Source organism: Larimichthys crocea, chromosome XI (assembly GCF_000972845.2).
Source record: "Larimichthys crocea isolate SSNF chromosome XI, L_crocea_2.0, whole genome shotgun sequence".
In the NCBI taxonomy this organism is placed as follows: domain Eukaryota; kingdom Metazoa; phylum Chordata; class Actinopteri; family Sciaenidae; genus Larimichthys; species Larimichthys crocea.
The window spans coordinates 14,003,108-14,022,231 of record NC_040021.1 but is presented as its reverse complement, the minus strand read 5'-3'; the positions used below and the strand labels follow the sequence as shown (position 1 = coordinate 14,022,231).

Sequence of the window (19,124 nt, the reverse complement as noted above, 5' to 3'; positions counted from 1 at the left end):
CATGTGACTTTCCCCCTAAGGTGTGTGTTAGTTTCAAGGTGGCAAAAGTATATCATTAAAGTACAAATATGTAAATGTAGCATTCTACATAACTGTTTGACGTTTAAAGAGTTTCACATATAGTATAAAGTCTACATTAAGCATAATGCATATCTCTACAACGTGGCCTTTGTGCGTCGTAGGCAGATTCTGAAAACATGCAGCTCATTATGCCTTAATGGATGTTTAATTCATGAAGGGGAGATTGAATTATCTAATTCTTTTTCTTAGAAACTCTTAAAGGGAAGCTGGTGCAAGACTGTCACAAAGAGTAATAAACCAGGGAATACAAAATGTCATATGCATGCATTAAAGAAAATATGCTACAATCCTGCTCTGTGGACACAAGTTGCCTCAAGTCCACCACCTTGTGTTTTAAAGGTTGTAGCTATAGATACTTCATCAAGGGAGGTCACTCTTGTCAAGGAAGGTCACTCTTGTCAGTTTTATGACAACACGTGACTGTTCCAGCAAAGCATGCAACATGTGAGACTGTGTCATTGCACTGCGTGGCTTTTTATCAGTTTGTTTAAGATGTGAAGAAAAGCCCTTTTGAAGATCAAAACTTTATGTCTGTTTTTACTGCAAAAATCAACACTGTCTATATCTGGATACTTGCCAACATGAAGATCTATTTATGTAAACTCACCAGAAAATCTAATAATGTAGTGAGCCAACGCAGCATATTTGCACTCTGTGCATAGCGCGATGTAAATCTGTAGATCGGATCTGCAGACAGCAAACTGCTGATTAAAATATTGCTCAACAAATATTCTGTATACCCGCTTCTTGTTGTTCTGTCGATGCAATATGTTCTGTTATAGTTTTTTGCTTCACTCCCAGTGCTCTCTTGTTGCTCTATTACACTCTAGCTACTGGTTATCACCACTGCAATTATTATTATTATGATTTTAATTAAATCATTTTGAATTAATCAAATAAATCTTAATCAGGAGCTTAATTGTAATCAGCTCTTTCAAATATTTCATGCACTTAATTATCAATTAGATCATTTTTAGTATTTTAACTAACTAAAAACTAAGAGACTAACCTTGGTGTAACATCTGTTGCAGTGACCTTCTTCCATATATAATCTATCTCACTTATGATCCCACCAGTGCTTTTCATAAAAAAATAAATACAAAAGATAATTAATGCGCAAATTCTGTGCCCTTTGAAATGAGGTTCACAGCAGCTGTTTTGATAAGAGCTATGCAGAATGAGCAAAAGGCGAACCGTGGCACTGAAGATGTACTTCAGAGGCGATGTGGTGTTTTAAAAGAAAAGCACCAAAGGGAGCGGGGGAGCCTAAACAGTTTCCCAAAGATACTAAGCCTTATTGAGAAGTGAGAATTTCCACTTTTGAGGTTGTACACCAATATGTCAGATAGCGTGATGATCGTTTCACAAAATCATTTAAAAGAATGAGAATATTTGCCTGAAAAAAACATGATTTTTACTTTTTTTGTCTTTTTTTCCACCACCGACAGTGAAGCATAAGGAGCCATTATCATTACAAAACTAGAAAACCAGAAAAATAAAAGAAATTTAAAAAATGAACAACACAACAAATATTAGCAGATTAAGACAACATGTGAAGAAGTATTTTTATTTACTATATAAAACTAATGGACATCTGCCCAAACGTAAAGCATCTCTGAAAGCTGCATTAAAACCAAAATTTGTACAGTTAGGTGGAAGAGAGAGAAATCTGTGATAGGACATAAAGTATGGTCCCATGATTTATAAAAATGAATGGGCCCCCCTCTGTGCATTTGATCTTCTCTAATTGCAGAAAACCCATCAAGTTATTTAGTCATAGTTATGCTTTGGGTGCCACAGAGACTACAGCACTGTTTGAGTAAAATCCTCCTCTGTGATGTTAAGAGGATCTGCTCATGGTTTAAAATGTCTAATAGATAAATACCCAAGCACAGTTATTTTGTGTCTGGCACAGTGATTTGCATTAATTATTTGGTTTTTCAGTTTACTTGTTTCTTACCTGATCCCAAAACGACTTTATTCGGCTAAAGCCGAAGATGACTAAAGCACCAATCCACTGCTGCATACCAGTTTACGTTCAGTAAAGTCAATAAACTTCGACAGTCGCATTAAAGGTCCAGTGTGTAGGATTTAGGGACACCTAGCAGTGAAGTTGCAGATTGCATGCAAATGAATACTCTCCCATGCCTCCTTTCTTCTTCCAGAAAGAGACTGCATAATTCACATAAAAACCAAAAGGTTATATCAGGAGTCAGTGTTTGGTTTTTCTCCTAAATCTTACACGCTGGACCTTTAAAGAAATAGTTTAACATTTTCAGTTAGATGAATTAGGGTTTGCATAGTAAATATTAAGTCAGCACACAGTTAGCTTAGCTTAGCATAAAGACTGGAAACAGGGGAAAACAGCTAGCCTGGCTCTGTCCAACAGAAAAGAATCCACCGAACAGTGGAGACCAAAAGAGAGCAAGACCATCAAGACTGAAGAGTAAAAATAAGACGTTGTTGTCTTACTTAAGTTTTGTAGTACTTCTTGGCCTGGTTTATCATACAGATTAATGAATTATATCAATCTTCTCATCTAACTTTTAACAAGAAGAAAGCATGTGTACTTTCACAAAATGCCAAACTGTTGAGAGGCACCTGGCTGCAGACCTCCACTGTCACGCACCTCCACTGTCAGGCCCGGAAGTTATGACGTTTTTGGGGGGTGGGGAGGTGGAGAGGACATTTTGAGAGGGTCATTTTCATTTTCAGATGAAAATTACCCTTTTCATTTTCAGATGAAAATGATTTTCAGATGCCTCACTGAGCAGGTTGGTCCGTTGCTGCGTTACGTTAGCGCGTCCGCCATATTGGATGTGGCAGATCTGCCCGTAAACTAATACAAGGAAATAGACTGAACTTCATAAAGCGCCTTTCTACAGGCACCAAAAACAACGTATGTAACTTTTAAAGTGATGATTATAAATGTTTACTCCTTATGTAAGCACCAAACCAACGTATGTATTTTTCTAATGCTGAGTGTTTACAGCTACTAATGTGTGTAACACTGTTACTGTGATGATAAATATTGAAATATTTATATTTAACATTTAATCTGTGTCTATAATAACCAGATCCTGAAATGTAGATGTGACATGAGGGTTTCTGAATAAAGAGCACTAACGTTTACATTTAACTGATTTTGATTAATCGTTTTATTTCACATTGATGAACATATACATATGTATATACACACACGCACACACACACACACATATATATATATATGAGTAATAGCTTAAGAGAAAATGTGCACTGACCAAAACTGACAAAAGTTTACTATAAAAACAATATATACAATAGACCGGGAATTGAAAGATTTTATGTCATTGTTTACTAATTAATTCATTTGTGAGGAAAACGACTCAACCGGAAGTGCATTCACGAATTCACAATTTTATTTTGAAATGTATCCCTTGCATTTCCGGGCCTGACAGTGGAGGTCTGCAGTTTTATTTTGAAATGTATGCCGTTCATTTCCGGGCCTGAGCGGAGGGGCCTGGCAGTGGAGGTCTGCAGTTTTATTTTGAAATGTATCCCGTTCATTTCCGGGCCTGACAGTGGAGGTGCGTGACAGTGGAGGTCTGCAGCCAGCATCTCTTGAAACTGTTCCTTCACTGTTCACAAGATCAATAATTAAATATTGGAACTGTTTAATGAGTCTTGAGCATCCAGTATTTAGTGTCTGTAGACAATTAGAGCCCATACATTGTTAAAATAATCAAATTGTTAAATTAAAATCTATGATGCAACATACAGCATACCTGTACAAGAACGATTACTGTTTGAAGTGAATCATCTTTACAAGATGACGCCATTGGTAACTACCATTACTAATGTTTGATGACAGGTTATGCAGCTCCTCTGATTTTAGTATGCATTTGTTAGCTTCCTCATGCCCTTCTTATTCTATAGTAACCATCTGTCAGCCAATGACAGAAGTGTGAGATTTCATCTGGCCTCCAAGGCTGCCTGCAGGGAGGTAAGTCTGCCCAAAATTATAGACCAAATAGGGGCAAAAATGACAGGCCATTCTCATATCAGTCTGGGTTGTATTTCCTGGAGAGAGCCCAACTCTCCTCAGATTCAGCTTCTCATATACGTATATTACTTTTTTTTCCCCCAAACCAATTCCACCTCCTTGCCCCAATGTGTACCCGCAGACAGATTCAGCATGGTGACCTCTTTCATTATGCCATTGTTCTCTGGAGTGTCTTTATTATTACACTGCATTTCTTCTCCTTAGTTTTACTGTGTCAGCCCCCTTTCCTGAAGATTAATCCTACAGCTCTGTTCTCCCAGATTATTCAGATTTTCCCCTCTGCTTCACTACTTTCACCTCATCCTCACATAAGCCGTTTGCACCACGCATGCCGTCTCACTTCTTCTGAGCATTGAGTGCAACATTGGGGAAGAAAAAGTTGGCGATAATAGCATGCAAGTCTTTGTATCCTCTCTCATCCATGTCTTTCTCCCTGCACTCTCCCCAATCCCTCATTTTACTCTTTTCACCTCTCGCTCTCAGTCATCCCTAGCTTTGACCTCCTTTTCACGCAAGCAAAAGCTCCCGACTGCTACCTCTTGCTTCTTCTTCTTCTCTCCAATCGTTTCTCTCAACACCTCTTTTTATACGTCTCCAGAGCTACAGCTTGTCAGTGGTGGGAGCTGCTCTGATTCCATCTCCCAAATAAATGACTGTGAGGAGATAAAGAGAGGGGAAAGGCAGAACGATTGTGCACTTGGAGAGGAGGCTCTCGTTCCTCTGAGATAAGCAGGAACATCAGGAGTGTGTGGGTGTGTTTGTGTGAGTGTGTGTCTAAGGAAAAGAGGCAGCAGAGATGGAGCTCCTGAGGGCACCACAACGTCTCAGCTTATCAGCCACCAACACTCAGGCTTCACTTAAGACCACCCCTCACTGCTTCTTCTCGATCTGCAGTGATAGGCCGCGTTCGCTGTTTGGGCTCTCTCTCTCTCAAACAGCCAAACTTAATCATGTGTGGAATCATATTGCCATCAACCTGTGAACTCCCTGGTGTGAAATTTTACATTCAGGCAGGAGGAAATGTTTTGTGGCATGCGTGTTTTTGCCGCACTCCATGGGTCAGCAGCTTGGTTGAATTTTAGATGAATCTGCTAAAATGAATAATTGCATTTTTCCTTCAAGAGAATCAGACTTTTTATAAAGGGAGCTTAGTGTGAATTATGGATCTCTATGCTTCATCTACTCGCCAGATACTCTTTCTTTCTAACACACACACTACCTCTTTCCATCTCTCAAAAGTTCCCCCTTGCTTCATTGTAATAGTTTGATAATTAGGACGAGCAGCTGTGATTTCTGACATAACTAGTCAGCATGCCCCAGACGAACAGATCCCTCACACTTCCTTTCACCTGTTCACTTAACAGTCTGCTTCCTGCACTCCCTTTCTTCCTCCGCTCCCCGCTCCCTCTTACCATGACAAATTAGGATCGGAAGATGAATGCCTAATGTTTCGTTTTTTTTTCTCTGTGTTTCCCGTCTGTGCCTATCGCGTTCCAGAAGTAAGCCTGCTTTTATCGCTACAGTCGAGTGAATACTTACATACATGAGGGGATGTGTGATGTGCCAATATGAAAACAGGTAAGACAAAGGGTTTGTTTACAAGATCTCACAAAATATGCAAGGTTTATTACCTTGTGTTTGTAATTAGCGGAAGCCAAACTGACCAAAGGGAATAGTTTCTAAAACCCTGTCGAATCTGTTCATATTTTTATGTATCAGCCCTGAATAAACATCACATTAGGCACAATTGATGAATACAGCAACAGATGGTATCTGTTCAATGGAGATTTGGTGCAACTAAACAAGTGTCCAAAGAGTCCCATTTTTCTTTATAGTTCCCTGCAATTACTGTCTGCCATTTTAATCACTATTCATTTTAAGTGTGAAGTTCAGTTATTTCTCATAGGTCTTCCCATAATGAGGAATCTGGGCCACAAAAACAAAAAGTCCTCATAGAAAAGTCTCATTATGGAGTCTATAATGAGCCGTTTCAGGGGAGTTTTACAGCCCGATTCGAGGACCTACAGCCAAAAAGGCCACAGATCATATTCCTCATTGACCCATTTAATGCGGAAACAGACTGCTTAAAAGCCCCGCTTGTCACTGATGAAGCTGCGACAGAGATGGACACGGTATCCGAGGATGATAGACTGAAAGTACTGAGGGAAGGGCTCCTTGAGTTTTAGAAAATGTGCCTATGGAAAAATACCTGAATGTCAAACAGGCAGCACTCAAGCTCCTCTCAATGTTCGGGTCAACATACGTCTGTGAGTCCTTGTTTTCCACTCTGAAACTTGTGAAATGAAAGCATTGATCTGTTCTGACACACGTTAAAGAACTGCTCAGAGTGGCCACAACAGAAAACAAGCCAGATTTGAGGAGGATTACTGAAGGCAAAGAATGCCAGAAGTCTCACTGAGTTCAAAACAGCAATAAGGTATATCTATATATATATATTTTAATTCTCACATTCTCACATATTCTGTTTATTGGATGGTATTACAAATGTTTATATTTACATCCAGCCCTGTGTTATATTTATATCAGTGAGTGATTGAATGAGTGAGTGAAATAGTGAGTGATTGAATGAGTGAGTGAAATAACTGGCCACTGGTCTTGGTATGCAGGACTTGCAGTGTGATGTGAATCTGGCTGAGCAAAAGTCTGGCCTGTAGTCTTGGGATGAGTTTTGTCAGTTTTGGCTGGTTGGCCACCCCTGGTGTATAACAAAAGTAATGGCTTTGTAAATAGTTATACATACTTCATAAAATCATTTACTAATCACGTTTAGATTAAACCATGGATAAGAATAATTTCTAGTCACCAGGCTGGTGTTTACTTTCTTGCTTTTCATATTTAGGTAGCTCTATAATTTATCAGTAAGACCTGACCAGTCCACATTTTGACCACTTTTGCCTGGATCAGCCTACACACAATTTCACTCTGCTTACAATGATAAACAGTGCAAAGGAAAGAAAAAAAAGACCTTGTTGGTTCCCTTTAAGAGAGTCGCTGATTATCTGTTCATTGGTCAGAATTAAGAATGTATGACTCTGTGATCACTTAATTTGATAGTGACCATTTCAAATGGCAAAAATATTGTGTTGTCTGATCCCAAAATTACCTGCAGTGTAGCTGAAGAAATCCATTTATTAACAACCTTTCAAAATATAATATAGTGGGCTGTAGGAACAGCTTATTGATGATTTATTAATGTTTACAAATGCAGATAACTTTTGCTGATGGCTCAATACTGGGACACCTATGCCCATTTATTAAAGACAACCTTCTTCATTCTTCAAATTCTCTGTTTCTAAAATGTCTCTGCATGGTTAACTATTATACTTAGGGTTAGTGAAAGATTGTGTTTTTATGGTAAAGGTATGGTTAGGGTAGGGTTACGAAACAGTTGGTTGATTTCATGTCTGTAATGGGCCATGAACTCCAGTCGAGCTACGATTGATTTTTCACAGCTTGACCACCCAACGGCTGTTCCTGTTAATGGCTAACTGATCTATGAAGTATGGATAAAATATTCATTTGCCATCAATAGAGTTACTCTTCATAAAGTTTGCCTTATTAAAATGTGGAACTACGAAAAGACTTTATGAATAGCATTACTTTTTTACTGAATTACACTGTTCAGTCATGCTTCCACAAGTGACCTTTTCAGTGACTCTCCAGCAAGAAAGAAGACAAATTAAGTGATTCATGTAAATGGTGTTAAGTCATAATGGCAGCTCTAAAAGCAGCACTATTCAATAAACTGTCAATGGTAACCTCTTTGCATCCTTTTAAAGCATTCCTGTAGTTCATCCAAAAACCTGATATCTCTCTTCAGGTTGTTCGCAAAATTTCTTAGATGTCTTTCCAGCAGATACATCGAAGCAGTGACCTTTACATTACTTTGTATCTGCAAACCAACATAGAGTCATGCTGTCCCCATAGACCCATAGCAGGGTTTTCTCACCACAACACAACCAGGCCATTTTAGTCTGCTTCACAGGAGGAATAATAATTAACAGAATATACAGCATGCTCTAATGACTAAATAGTGTGAAATCATACTGCATTGTGTGAGTATGACCATTATAATACAATTTTTGCCGCTTCTGTTATCTGCTTTCAAATAGTAATTACCTTCATACAGTATCTCCTCTTTATGTTAAAGAAAAAGCAGAAAAGCCCTTTTATAATCCACCATTAAAGCCAACTTCAAACATATATACCATGTACAATGAAAATTATTTCAAATGATGGTTTTATAAATCCAGTTTCCAGAAATGTGGACCAAAAAATTACAATTAATTAACCCTATTAGTTTTTTTTGTTATCTCTGAAAACTGCTTCTGGATGAATGACTGTGTTTATTTTGTATGTGCACCAACTACTCCTCATTCTCCTCCCTGTTTGGTTCTTCATTAGACAGAGAAAGGCCAATTATCTCCAACAGGCTTGCTGAGGAGTGACCTCGAGAGAGAAAGAGAGAGATGGGAGTGTTAACAATTATCCAACCTCCAATATAAGAATTTGATCCATTTACTCTAAAGTATTTGACAGCTAGCACATCCACTGTGCACTCTGAAATCCTTTAAAGAGAAAGTCTCTCTCCTCCTCATTTTTTTTTGGACTGAAAATCTGTCTTTCTGTTGACTGCAGAGAGAGATGTGAATCAGAGAGACGAGACAGATGGGCTTTTATGAGGTAAAAGTGTGGGGAAAAGACGCCTAGATGACTTTTTTAACCTTGGGCACATCATGTTCACTCATACTTGTCACTGCTTTAGTGGGTGTGAAGCAGCACACAACTATCCTATCAACAGGAGTTTGAGTGGCATGAAATAGAGATTAAAAGCAGTGCAACTCAGCAGGAAGAGAAGCATGGCACACATAAACTGAACCAAGGACAGAGTTTGTCTGTTTTTCAGTAAAAACTATTACATTCAGAAAGTATGTTGTGGGCATTGATGATCATGTATTTCTTTGTGACAGTCACAACAACATTCATTAACCAACACCAATTACTTTAAGTGAGTTCCTATTCAGTTAAAGCTGCAGATAAACCCTGTACCATGATTGATTTTAGTACAAAAGAAACAATCAGCAAGCCATCAATGCAGGCAAGCTTTGGTGTGTGTGTGTACGGGGGTTGGATTTTCAGCAGGAAGAGTGATGAGATTAATGTATGTAATAATTGGGGTGACAGGGGGTCAATGCTGGATTCTTAATGAGGCTCTTGGTTCTGGGGACAAGGTGCCCTCTCATGAATGACACACGTGAACCTGTTTCACTTCGACTATCAGGCTGAACAGTTCTGTGAAAAACAACATGTAGAACAGATGTAAAAGACACGTTGACATCACGAAAAAAGCCTGATATTGTAATGTGAGCCTCCAATAAACAACACAGTATAAAGTTACAAAATAAAGATAATATCATTTTATCTTTGAAATAAGAGTTTTTAAAGCCAATTTGAAATTTCCATGTAAAAAAATAGACACGTCCTCATATTTCCCTACACAAATAAAGATATTTCAGATCAATTTGCCTGTAAAAATAGATTACTTTTCCTCTGATATTGTTGATTCTCATCTCCACCTGCAGATTAAAATCAATAGTCATGAAATCAGTAACCTCAGAGACACCAGTCATCATGCTCTGTGAACTTATTCTGCCTTTAGAGATAGCTGACAGGGTCACTGAGGGCTTTGGCAATTGAACACACTTCTTCTTTCGTTGCCAGCTAGTTGGAGTTCATACTGAGGCAGAATGTCTGAGGTACAGCATGAAATATGCAACTGTAGCTTCCAGTCTAAGTAGATATTATAGCATATACTTGCTCACTCTCTTTTCTCGCTCCCCCTATCATATAGCAACACATATTGTCGCCTCTAAGTCTCCTCGCTCCCCACTCTTCTCACAGTCTATTCTATCAGTCCCGCCTCTCCTGCAATATCAAAATGGAAATGATGGACAGGCAATCTATATGGAAATGGTATACAGGTGTACCAAGACACTGTGCTCAGGGAATGTGGACATCCCTAGTGTTAATCTGTAGTTCTCTTGCACTACAATATATTCTCTATGGAAATAGCTGTGCTGTTGCTTGGCTTTAATGCATTCATCAGCTTTAAGGTTGGGAAAAGCGCAGGGCAATTATTGATGCTGTGAGTTTGTATTGGGCGACTCAGACAACAGTCTTTATAAATAGAATCAACTATTTGTTTAAGTGTGTTGTAAACTGTCATAACTTGTATTGTCCAAGGAGTAAATTTATTGCAAAAATAAATACATCAACTATACAGTACAGAATGTTTCTAACCACCTGTCTGGAAAAAGTTGGTATATCAATAAAGCCTTAACAGTACTTTGCAGTGTTGCTACAATTGTGTGTACAAGCTGTACACATTGTGCCTCCAAACTGCACTCAGATATGTTATTACACTGCACCTCTGCTGTAATTTTTGTCCAGAAGTTGTGCAATAGAAGGACATGATGTAAAGGACTAATGTGTAAATTCGACCAGTATTTTAGTGAGCCAAAAACAGGCATTTGTGCAGTTTACACTGCATATAATTTACTTCTAACCTGTGTTTAATCTCCCCTTTGTTATTCCCATTTCCAGTGCATCTAATAAAGAACAATATGAACAAACAAATCATAATAAAGGAAACACGTTCATGATATCCCTAAGTCGAAAACAAACAGAATGAGGGGTGTCGTTTAGCTCAGATGGTAGAGCAACCGCCCCATGTACAAAGGCTGAGTCCTTGTTGCAGTGGCCCAGTCACTCTTCAAGCTGTCTCTGTCAAACAAAGCCCAAAATAAATAAGCAGAATGTGAACAAGCAGCCAAAACATCAGCTAAATTGAATCATTGGGGCCAGACAGCATTTCTGCAGTGTCACTGTGAAATCAACATGATAAAGAGTTCTTTCTAGTTACATAACCAACTACCTCCCACTGACTTTGTACACAGAGGGATTTATTACATTCAAATAAAGCCATACAATATTGGGTTTGAGAGAAGGCAAGGAGTTAGATTGTGGAAAGGAAGGAAGGAGTGAGAGTCTGCCCATTCTTCACACATTCAATATGCTGCTGTGGGTACACACTGTTCCATGCCAAGTTGTTGTTTTCCCGTCTGAGACCCACCGTGCTGCCTGCAGCCCAGCCTACCTCCTTAACACACACCGCTTTAGAAAGGTCAGAGCGGACTCCACAGTACAGCCTCCTACAGCTAGACCAAGACTAAGGGTGAGGACGTAAATACAGGTCCCAGGTGAGTTTCTGGCATTACTGTACAGTAAAGCTTGGATGGAGAGCACAGCAGTATCAAACAGACTAAGTGCAATGAAGGCCAAGAGGGGCAGTCAATTTTGAACACGGGAGAAATCCCCAACCAATAAAGAACATTAGTGTGGAGATTGAAGCTTCCTTTGACTTCTCTTGATTCACAAGCAGTATTAGGTGCCAAGAACTTTCTCACATACAAGGAGTCTGCCCGGTGTTTTGGTTCATATTATGTAGAAAATATAACAAAGAAAGAAATTAAGTACCTAGAGTAGGCTACTTTGACGTGGCTTAACTCAAACCTTACATATACAATAACATCAGCTTCCCTTTTTCGCTAGCTTTCTGTCTGATATCAAGATCAGGCTTATCTGGACCAAGCTCTGTCACGCGTAGTTTGTCCGGCAAAGTTCTCCTCTCAAACGGATGCTGAAGGAGTGATTTTACCGTAGTGAGGGTTGGGTCTTGGAAGAGTACCATTGTCATGTATGATAGCACTTGTACGTAGCCGCCCTGACTTCAGACGTGGTTGGCTTGGGGTGATAAAATAATCACTCTTTCTGGAGTAGATTTGAGGACGCTGATTAGCTAAATCATATGTCCCAACGTTCATGCCTTAAATTAATGGTTTAACTGCTTCATAGACCCGCCTCCTCGGGGCGATTTCTCCAGCGCCCCAAAGCAGCTAAGACATGCAGACAAGGGACAGCATTTTGCTGTGTGGTGGATTTTTTTTTTTAAATCATAGTTTGCACATATCAATGGATGTATTCCATTATTTAAACACACAAATACTGAAAATATGAATGATTTATTATTATTATTTTTTTGTGGCTAGGCAGGGCAGTAGGGCTATTGGACAGCCACACTGGTAAATACGTTAAAGTAAATTACATAATAAAGTAATTAAATAAAGTAAATTATATAATTTCCTCTGGGATTATATATTCGTTAGAAATGCACTGCTTTATATTTACTGTCTGCAGAGATTTATATTCTTTATTTTCAGAAGTACTTTATTAAGAATTACTTTATTAATCCCCGTAGGGAAATTGTTTTGTGTATAAAATTACAAACAAATGAATAAAGTTGTATGTTGGTTGGGTGAAGATGGTGTGACCCGCAGTGACTCAGCAGTTTCTGTCAGTTTGCTGGGTCAATCAAATTATTCACGCACATCACTTTATTGATGCCGCACAAGCACTAAATCGATTTTACTGCACATCGTCTCCATATCCGCACGCATGTGCATCCGTCCTTGTCATGGAGACAGAAAGGTCACGCACGACCGTGGTGACGTAAGGGCACGCAAACCTGTAGAATTGTTCACTCGCGCTTGGACTCGAGGATCGTTGACCTTGTGAACACCTGTCCGTGAAAAAGTTGCATCCAACCTGAAACTCATCCTACACGAGGGAAGCTCCGTGAAACCCCTACACGAGAGGAAAGCTCCGTGAAGACTAAAAGACCAGCCTGCTGAGACATGTCACGTAAGACACCTTTTAAAACTTTTCCCAATTGAGTTTAATCATATATTTTTTTTTTTGTACAAAATGTATATTTCCATTCATGTAACCGGCCTGTTAGGAAAACACGTTTTGTTGACACTCGGTTTCTCTCGGTTTAAAATGTTTATTAGATGATAAGAAATTGGACTGAAAGTTTCGGGATAGTTTGTGTTAGTAATTAAAAAATGATTTCTGTAAATAGATATTTTTGTTTTTGGCGACCCTCGCGTTTTTTCTCGGTGTAAAATGTTTCTAGATGGTAAATATTGGCTAATGTTTTAATAATTGTGTGTAGTCCTCAAAGAATATCTTAAAATTTTAGTTTAAGGCGTTCATTTTATTACAAGTTTATCGACCAAAATTTATGAAAAAATTTAATTTTTCGAATAATGCTAAAAAAAATATATTTATTATTCTGGGTGCCCATGGAGACCATTGAACGTTCTTGACATCAGAACGTGCACAAATGTAAAACAAACCGGGGCCCGTTGCCACAGTAACCTGCTTACGTATTGTACAATGTTTGTGATGGGGATCATGCACCAGACGAACACCGATTACTGACAAGCAACATGGTTTATTACCGAGGCTTTTACACACACCGCTGCTTCTCCTTGACTAACTTGACCATAGACATATATACATAGCACGCCGATTGAGCGGGTTGGTCGTTGGTCGCGATACGTCAACGGGTCGCCATATTGGATCGGGCAGATCTGCCGGTAAACTAATACAAGGGGAAATGGACTGAACTTCATAAAGGCCTTTCTACACAAGAGTTCGTTTAAGTTAATGCCTCTTATACACCCATTCACACACACACTAATATATCTGGGAACAAACAGGCACCAAAAACAACGTATGTAACTTTTTAAGGGATGATATAATGTTTACTCCTTATGTAAGCACCAACCAACGTATGTATTTTCTTAATGCTGAGTGTCCAGCTACTAATGTGTGTAACACGTTACTGTCATGATGATAAATAGTGAATATTTATTTAACATTAAGCATGTCTATAATAACAGATCCTGAAATGTAGATGTGACATGGGTTTTCTGAATAAAGAGCACGCGCACACACACACCACACACACCACACAACACACACACACACATAGGTGTGTGTGGTGTGTGTGTGTTGTGTGTTTATGTGTATGTATGTACACGTTAGTGGCTCTTCATTCAGAAAACTCATGTCAACATCTACATTTCAGGATCTGGTTATTATAGACACATATTAAATGTTAAATTAAAATTTAAATATTTATCATCACAGTAACGTGTTTACACACAATTTAGTACCTGTAAACACTCAGCTTAGAACATACATACGTTGGTTTGGTGCTTACATAAGGAGTAAACATTTATAATCATCACTTTAAAAGTTACATACGTTGTTTTTGGTGCCTGTTTGTTTCCCAGATATATTAGTGTGTGTGTGGATGGGTGTATAAGAGACATTACCTAAAGAACTTTGTAGAAAGGCGCTTTATGAAGTTCAGTCCATTTCCTTGTATTAGTTTACCGGCAGATCTGCCCGATCCAATATGGCGGCGACGTCGACGTACGATTCAGCGCTTAATGCGGCGTCTATGTATATATGTCCATGAACTTGACGACCTGTTCCTCCACCAGGTGGCGTAGTTTATACTGTCAACACATAACGTTACTGTGACATCACATTGCCCCCCCCCCCCCTCCATTTTTTTTTTTTTTTTTTAACAGCAATTACTAATATGATGCTTTGACATTCTGACACTGGGCTTAGTCTTACATATTGAACACATGTCAACAACTCTTTGACTGTATGAACACTATACCCATATGGAAAAATAGTAAATCTGTCTTAACAGCATTTACAAGCACTTCAACAGTCCATAAGCTATGTATAGTCCCGTAGATATACAGGAGGACGTCTGTTGTGCCTTGAAGGGTATCTTGGCGTTGTTGTGATCGCAGAGGCATCACTGTTATCACAATCATCATCAACAGGATCTGGTGGGATTTCCAATAGCTCAGGAGTTATCTTCTTGAAGAATGAAGAGTTCCTGACGATGAAGTGTCCATTTCTGGCCGCTGTGACCATGGAGCCTTTGACTTTTGCCGCTGTGACCATGGAGCCTTTGACTTTTGTCACCGTGTATGGCTTATTGTTGTACGGTGTGGTGAGCTTGTTATGCTTTGGCTGACGATGAAGTACAGTGTCACCTGGTGTGAGAATGTGTGACGTAGCATGACGATGAGAGTCTGCATGAGATTTCATCTTGGCTTTAGCCTTGTTGTCTCTTGCTCTCACTTCAGAGTCTGAACTGTTACTTGCAGTGTGAGTGAATGCAGGAATCTTTGTGTACACCTTGCGTTGGAACAACAGTTCAGCAGGTGAGCTTTCTGTCGAGCTGTGAGGTGTGGATCGGTACTCACGTAGGAAGATGTTGAGTTGTTTCCAGGGGACTCCTTGTGTTTCTGCTACACGAATAGCTTTGCCCAGTGTGCGCATGAATCTTTCAGCTGTAGCATTGGCTTGAGGCCAAAGTGGTGTGATCCGGCGGTGATGGAATCCTAGATAGTCTGCAAACTGGGAGAACTGGTCACTATTAAAAGGGGGACCATTGTCAGTCTTTACGACTCTGGGGATCCCAAACATGGAGAAGATTTTGTCCATGACCGGAATGACCGTGCTCGCTGAGGTTGACCTTACACTCTCGACAACTGGGTAGCGTGTATAATCATCTATGATGACGAGCAAGTACTCTCCAGTTGGAAGTGGTCCATAAAAGTCTGCACTGACGCTATGCCAGGGAGCTTCTGGCAGAACCGACATTTTTAGTGGCTCTGTATGTGCAACTGGTGTGTTGGCCTGACATGCGAGACAACTACGTACTACTGCTTCTGCTTTGCGATCAATATCTGGAAACCAGACTTTGGTTCTGAGTAGTGCTTTAGTTTTGACAATGCCCTGGTGTCCTTCATGGGCTAGCTGTAACACTCTATCTTGCAGGGCAGTGGGAATTATAATCCTAGTCCCCCGCAGTATAATGTCTGATGCATGTGATGTTGTTAGTTCACTGCTAACTTGTCTGAACTGCTTTAATATGTCAGCATGTCGTGACTGGACAATTTTATGCCATGTGTTGTCTCTGATATGAGTACTGACCTCTTGAAGGATTGGGTCTGTAAGTGTCTCTGTCTTGATCTCAGTGAGTGTCATGGCTTTAGGTGTTGCATGACTCGCAATGAAGTTCACATATTCTTCTGCTACTTTTGTTGCGCTTGTGCTGTCACCTGCCTGAGAACGGATGGGGTGACGGGACATGTAGTCAGCTGGGTTGTCAGCTCCCTTTCTGTATTCCACCTTGAAGTTGTAGGGTTGAAGCCTCAGTCCCCATCTCTCAATCCTGGCGGGTGGTTTTGACCTGGGATTGTTCCATATGATTTCCAGTGCTTTGTGATCTGTCACTAGAATGAAAGGATGACCATAGATGTACAGGTGGAAATGCTCGCAGCTCCACACAATGGCCAGTGCTTCCTTTTCTGTCTGTGAGTATCTCCTCTCTACATCGCTGAGGGACCGACTAGCATATGCTACCATGTACTTCACCCCTTTTTCATCTTTTTGGCAGAGGATTGCACCTAGTCCAACAGGGCTAGCATCCACAATCAGTTCTGTCTCTCTGCCTGGGTAGAAGTATGACATTGTAGTGTCGCTGGTTAGACTGTCTTTCAGTGTCTGTACTGCAGCTTGCTGTTCTGGGCCCCATGCCCACGGTGTGTCTTTTCTGGTGAGCTTGCGCAGCGGTTCTGAGATGGAGGAGAAGTCTTTGATAAACCTGGAACAATAATTGGCCATGCCCAGCAGAGTTTTGATTTCACCTGGATTCTGGGGGTCTGCAGCGTGCTGAACTGCAGCAACTTTCTTGGGATCTGCTGAAACACCTTGTGCTGAGAAGATGAAACTGAAGAACTCGAGCCTAGACTTGTTGAACTCACATTTTGCACGATTGAGTGTGAGACCGCTTTCTCTGAGTCTCTGGAACAGTGCTCGGAGGTTGTTGTCATGTTCTGTCTGGGAGGCACCGTAGACGATGATGTCATCGCTGAGGTTCTTCACACCAGAGAGACCTTGTAGTGTTTGGCATATGGCATTCTGAAATACCTCAGCAGCGGACGATATCCCGAAACTCAGTCTTTTGTAACGCCTCAATCCGAGGTGAGTGGTGAATGTGGTGATGTATCTGCTGTCTGGATGAAGCTCTAGCTGGTGGTATCCAGCTCTCAGATCCAGCTTGGAAAACACAGTTGCTCTATTTAACTCATGTATCACGTCGTCCATGGAGGGAGTGATATGGCGTTCTCTCTCTATGGCTGTGTTAGCTTGGCGCATGTCAACACAAATTCTTACTTTGTCAGGGTCTTTGGGCTTGGGAGGTGCGACAATAGGTGAGACCCATGGTGTCGGGCCAGAGACCTCCTCAATGATGTCATCTGCCTCCAATTTCCGAAGCTCATCCTCGACCTTCTGGCGGATGTGGAATGGCACACGTCGGTGTGGCTGGCATGTAGGTTTGATGTCAGGATTTATGTGAAGCTTTACCTGAAAGTCTTTCAGTTTTCCGATGCCTTGAAACAGTTCAGGATGACTTTCCACCAGCTCATCTGCGACTGTGCAGCACTGTGGTGTGGATGATACTGCTGTGACCACTTTAATCAGTCCCAGTGCTTTGGATGTTTTGTAACTGAGAACATTGAATCCGTCACCTTTAATCACAAAAAACGTGCACATTGTCTTTTTCTGTCCTTTCTCCACACTGCACTTGAAAGCACCGCTAACAGGCAGTGGAACACTGGAGCGGAAGGGGTAGATCTTGGTTTTGGTGGGGCTGAGTTTTGGACGTGGCACCAGTTTCTCAAAACTTGTTTCACTGACACAGTTCGCTGAGGCTCCTGAATCGATTAAAACTAACATACTACTGCTGTTCAGCTTGATGTGAGTCTGTGGCAGCTCTGAGATCTTGTCAGCATCAACTGCAAAAACATAGGCATCATCACTGCTGGAAGAGTTGTGCTCTGGTTTCTCACCTAGTGCAGTCTTTGTTATGTGATGTACTTTCTTAGGGTGTTGATTAGCTGTGTTCTGTGGTCGTTTTGTGTTAATGTCTCTCAATCTTGAACGACATTGTCTTGCAAAGTGGTTTAGTTTACCACAGGCTCTGCATTGTTTACTTTTAGCAGGACATTCTCCATCATGAGGATATTTACCTCCACAGTTCCTGCAGCGGTTGTCAGAACGTCGTTTTTCTGACCATCTGCTGTTGTTTGGATGCTTCTCTTTAGTCTTTTGATCCAACATGTTGACTGTAGCTGTTGCGCCGCTTTCTATGCCAGTCGCGTGTATTTCAGACAGTTCAAGTGTCCTTCCATGGTCAAGAAGCTCTTCTAGACTTAGTTCAGGCTCCCTCAGTGCTTTCCTGCGCAGCCTGGATGATGCACAGCTTTGTATGATTTGCGTTTTAATCTCTGCGTCAACATTTGCAAACTCACAGTTCTTTGCTAACATCCTTAGTCTAGTGTGATAACCGTCCAAGTTTTCTCCTGGTTCTTGAGTGGCTTTTCTGAAGATGTACACTTGATACTGTATGTTTTTCTTGGGAGAGAAGTATCCAGATAACTTCTGCTTCGTGTCTGCATATTTGTCATCTTCTGCTGCTAGCGTGTCGTAGATATCATACACTCGTTCTCCTGCTATGTGCAACAATAGTGCTTTGAGCCTAACATCTCCGGTAATGTTCATTGCAGTGGTGTAATTTTCAAACCTTTGCACCCATTTATTCCAGCGAGGTCCAACAGAGCTTGGGTCTGTTTCTGTGTCGAAAGGTGGGAGAGCAGCGGTGTTTCCTGCCATGCTTGCTGTGGTGCGCCGACTGCTATTTACGTATTTTTGTTTGTTAGTTTAGCTAACTTAGCCTAGCCTTACTCGTTCACTTGTTCGTCTTTTCCCTTCTTTTCTCCTCGGGAAAACAGGAGTGTCCCAGTTAACTCTTCATGCACATTTCCGTTTACTCCTCGTCGCCAATGTAATGTTTGTGATGTGGATTCATGCACCAGACGAACACCGACTTACTGAACAGCAACATGGTTTATTAACCGAGGCTTTGACACGCACCGCCATCACTGAATCCTTGACTAACTTGATTACCTGT

At 40.6% G+C, this 19,124-nt stretch overlaps 1 protein-coding gene across 1 annotated transcript in view; it reads right to left on the bottom strand.

Moving 5' to 3' along the window:
• Positions 1-14,629: 14,629 nt before the first annotated feature.
• The window catches only part of LOC113746826 (uncharacterized protein K02A2.6-like), a 9,149-nt gene continuing 4,654 nt past the window's right edge, over positions 14,630-19,124 (bottom strand). Inside the window, exons 2-3 of the mRNA XM_027283889.1 lie at positions 15,049-19,120; positions 14,630-15,018 (exon numbers count right to left, since the gene is read on the bottom strand). Of these exons, the coding sequence (XP_027139690.1) occupies positions 14,810-15,018; positions 15,049-18,826 (3,987 nt within the window). The 5' untranslated portion in view covers positions 18,827-19,120 and the 3' untranslated portion in view covers positions 14,630-14,809. The remainder of the gene's footprint in view (positions 15,019-15,048; positions 19,121-19,124) is intronic.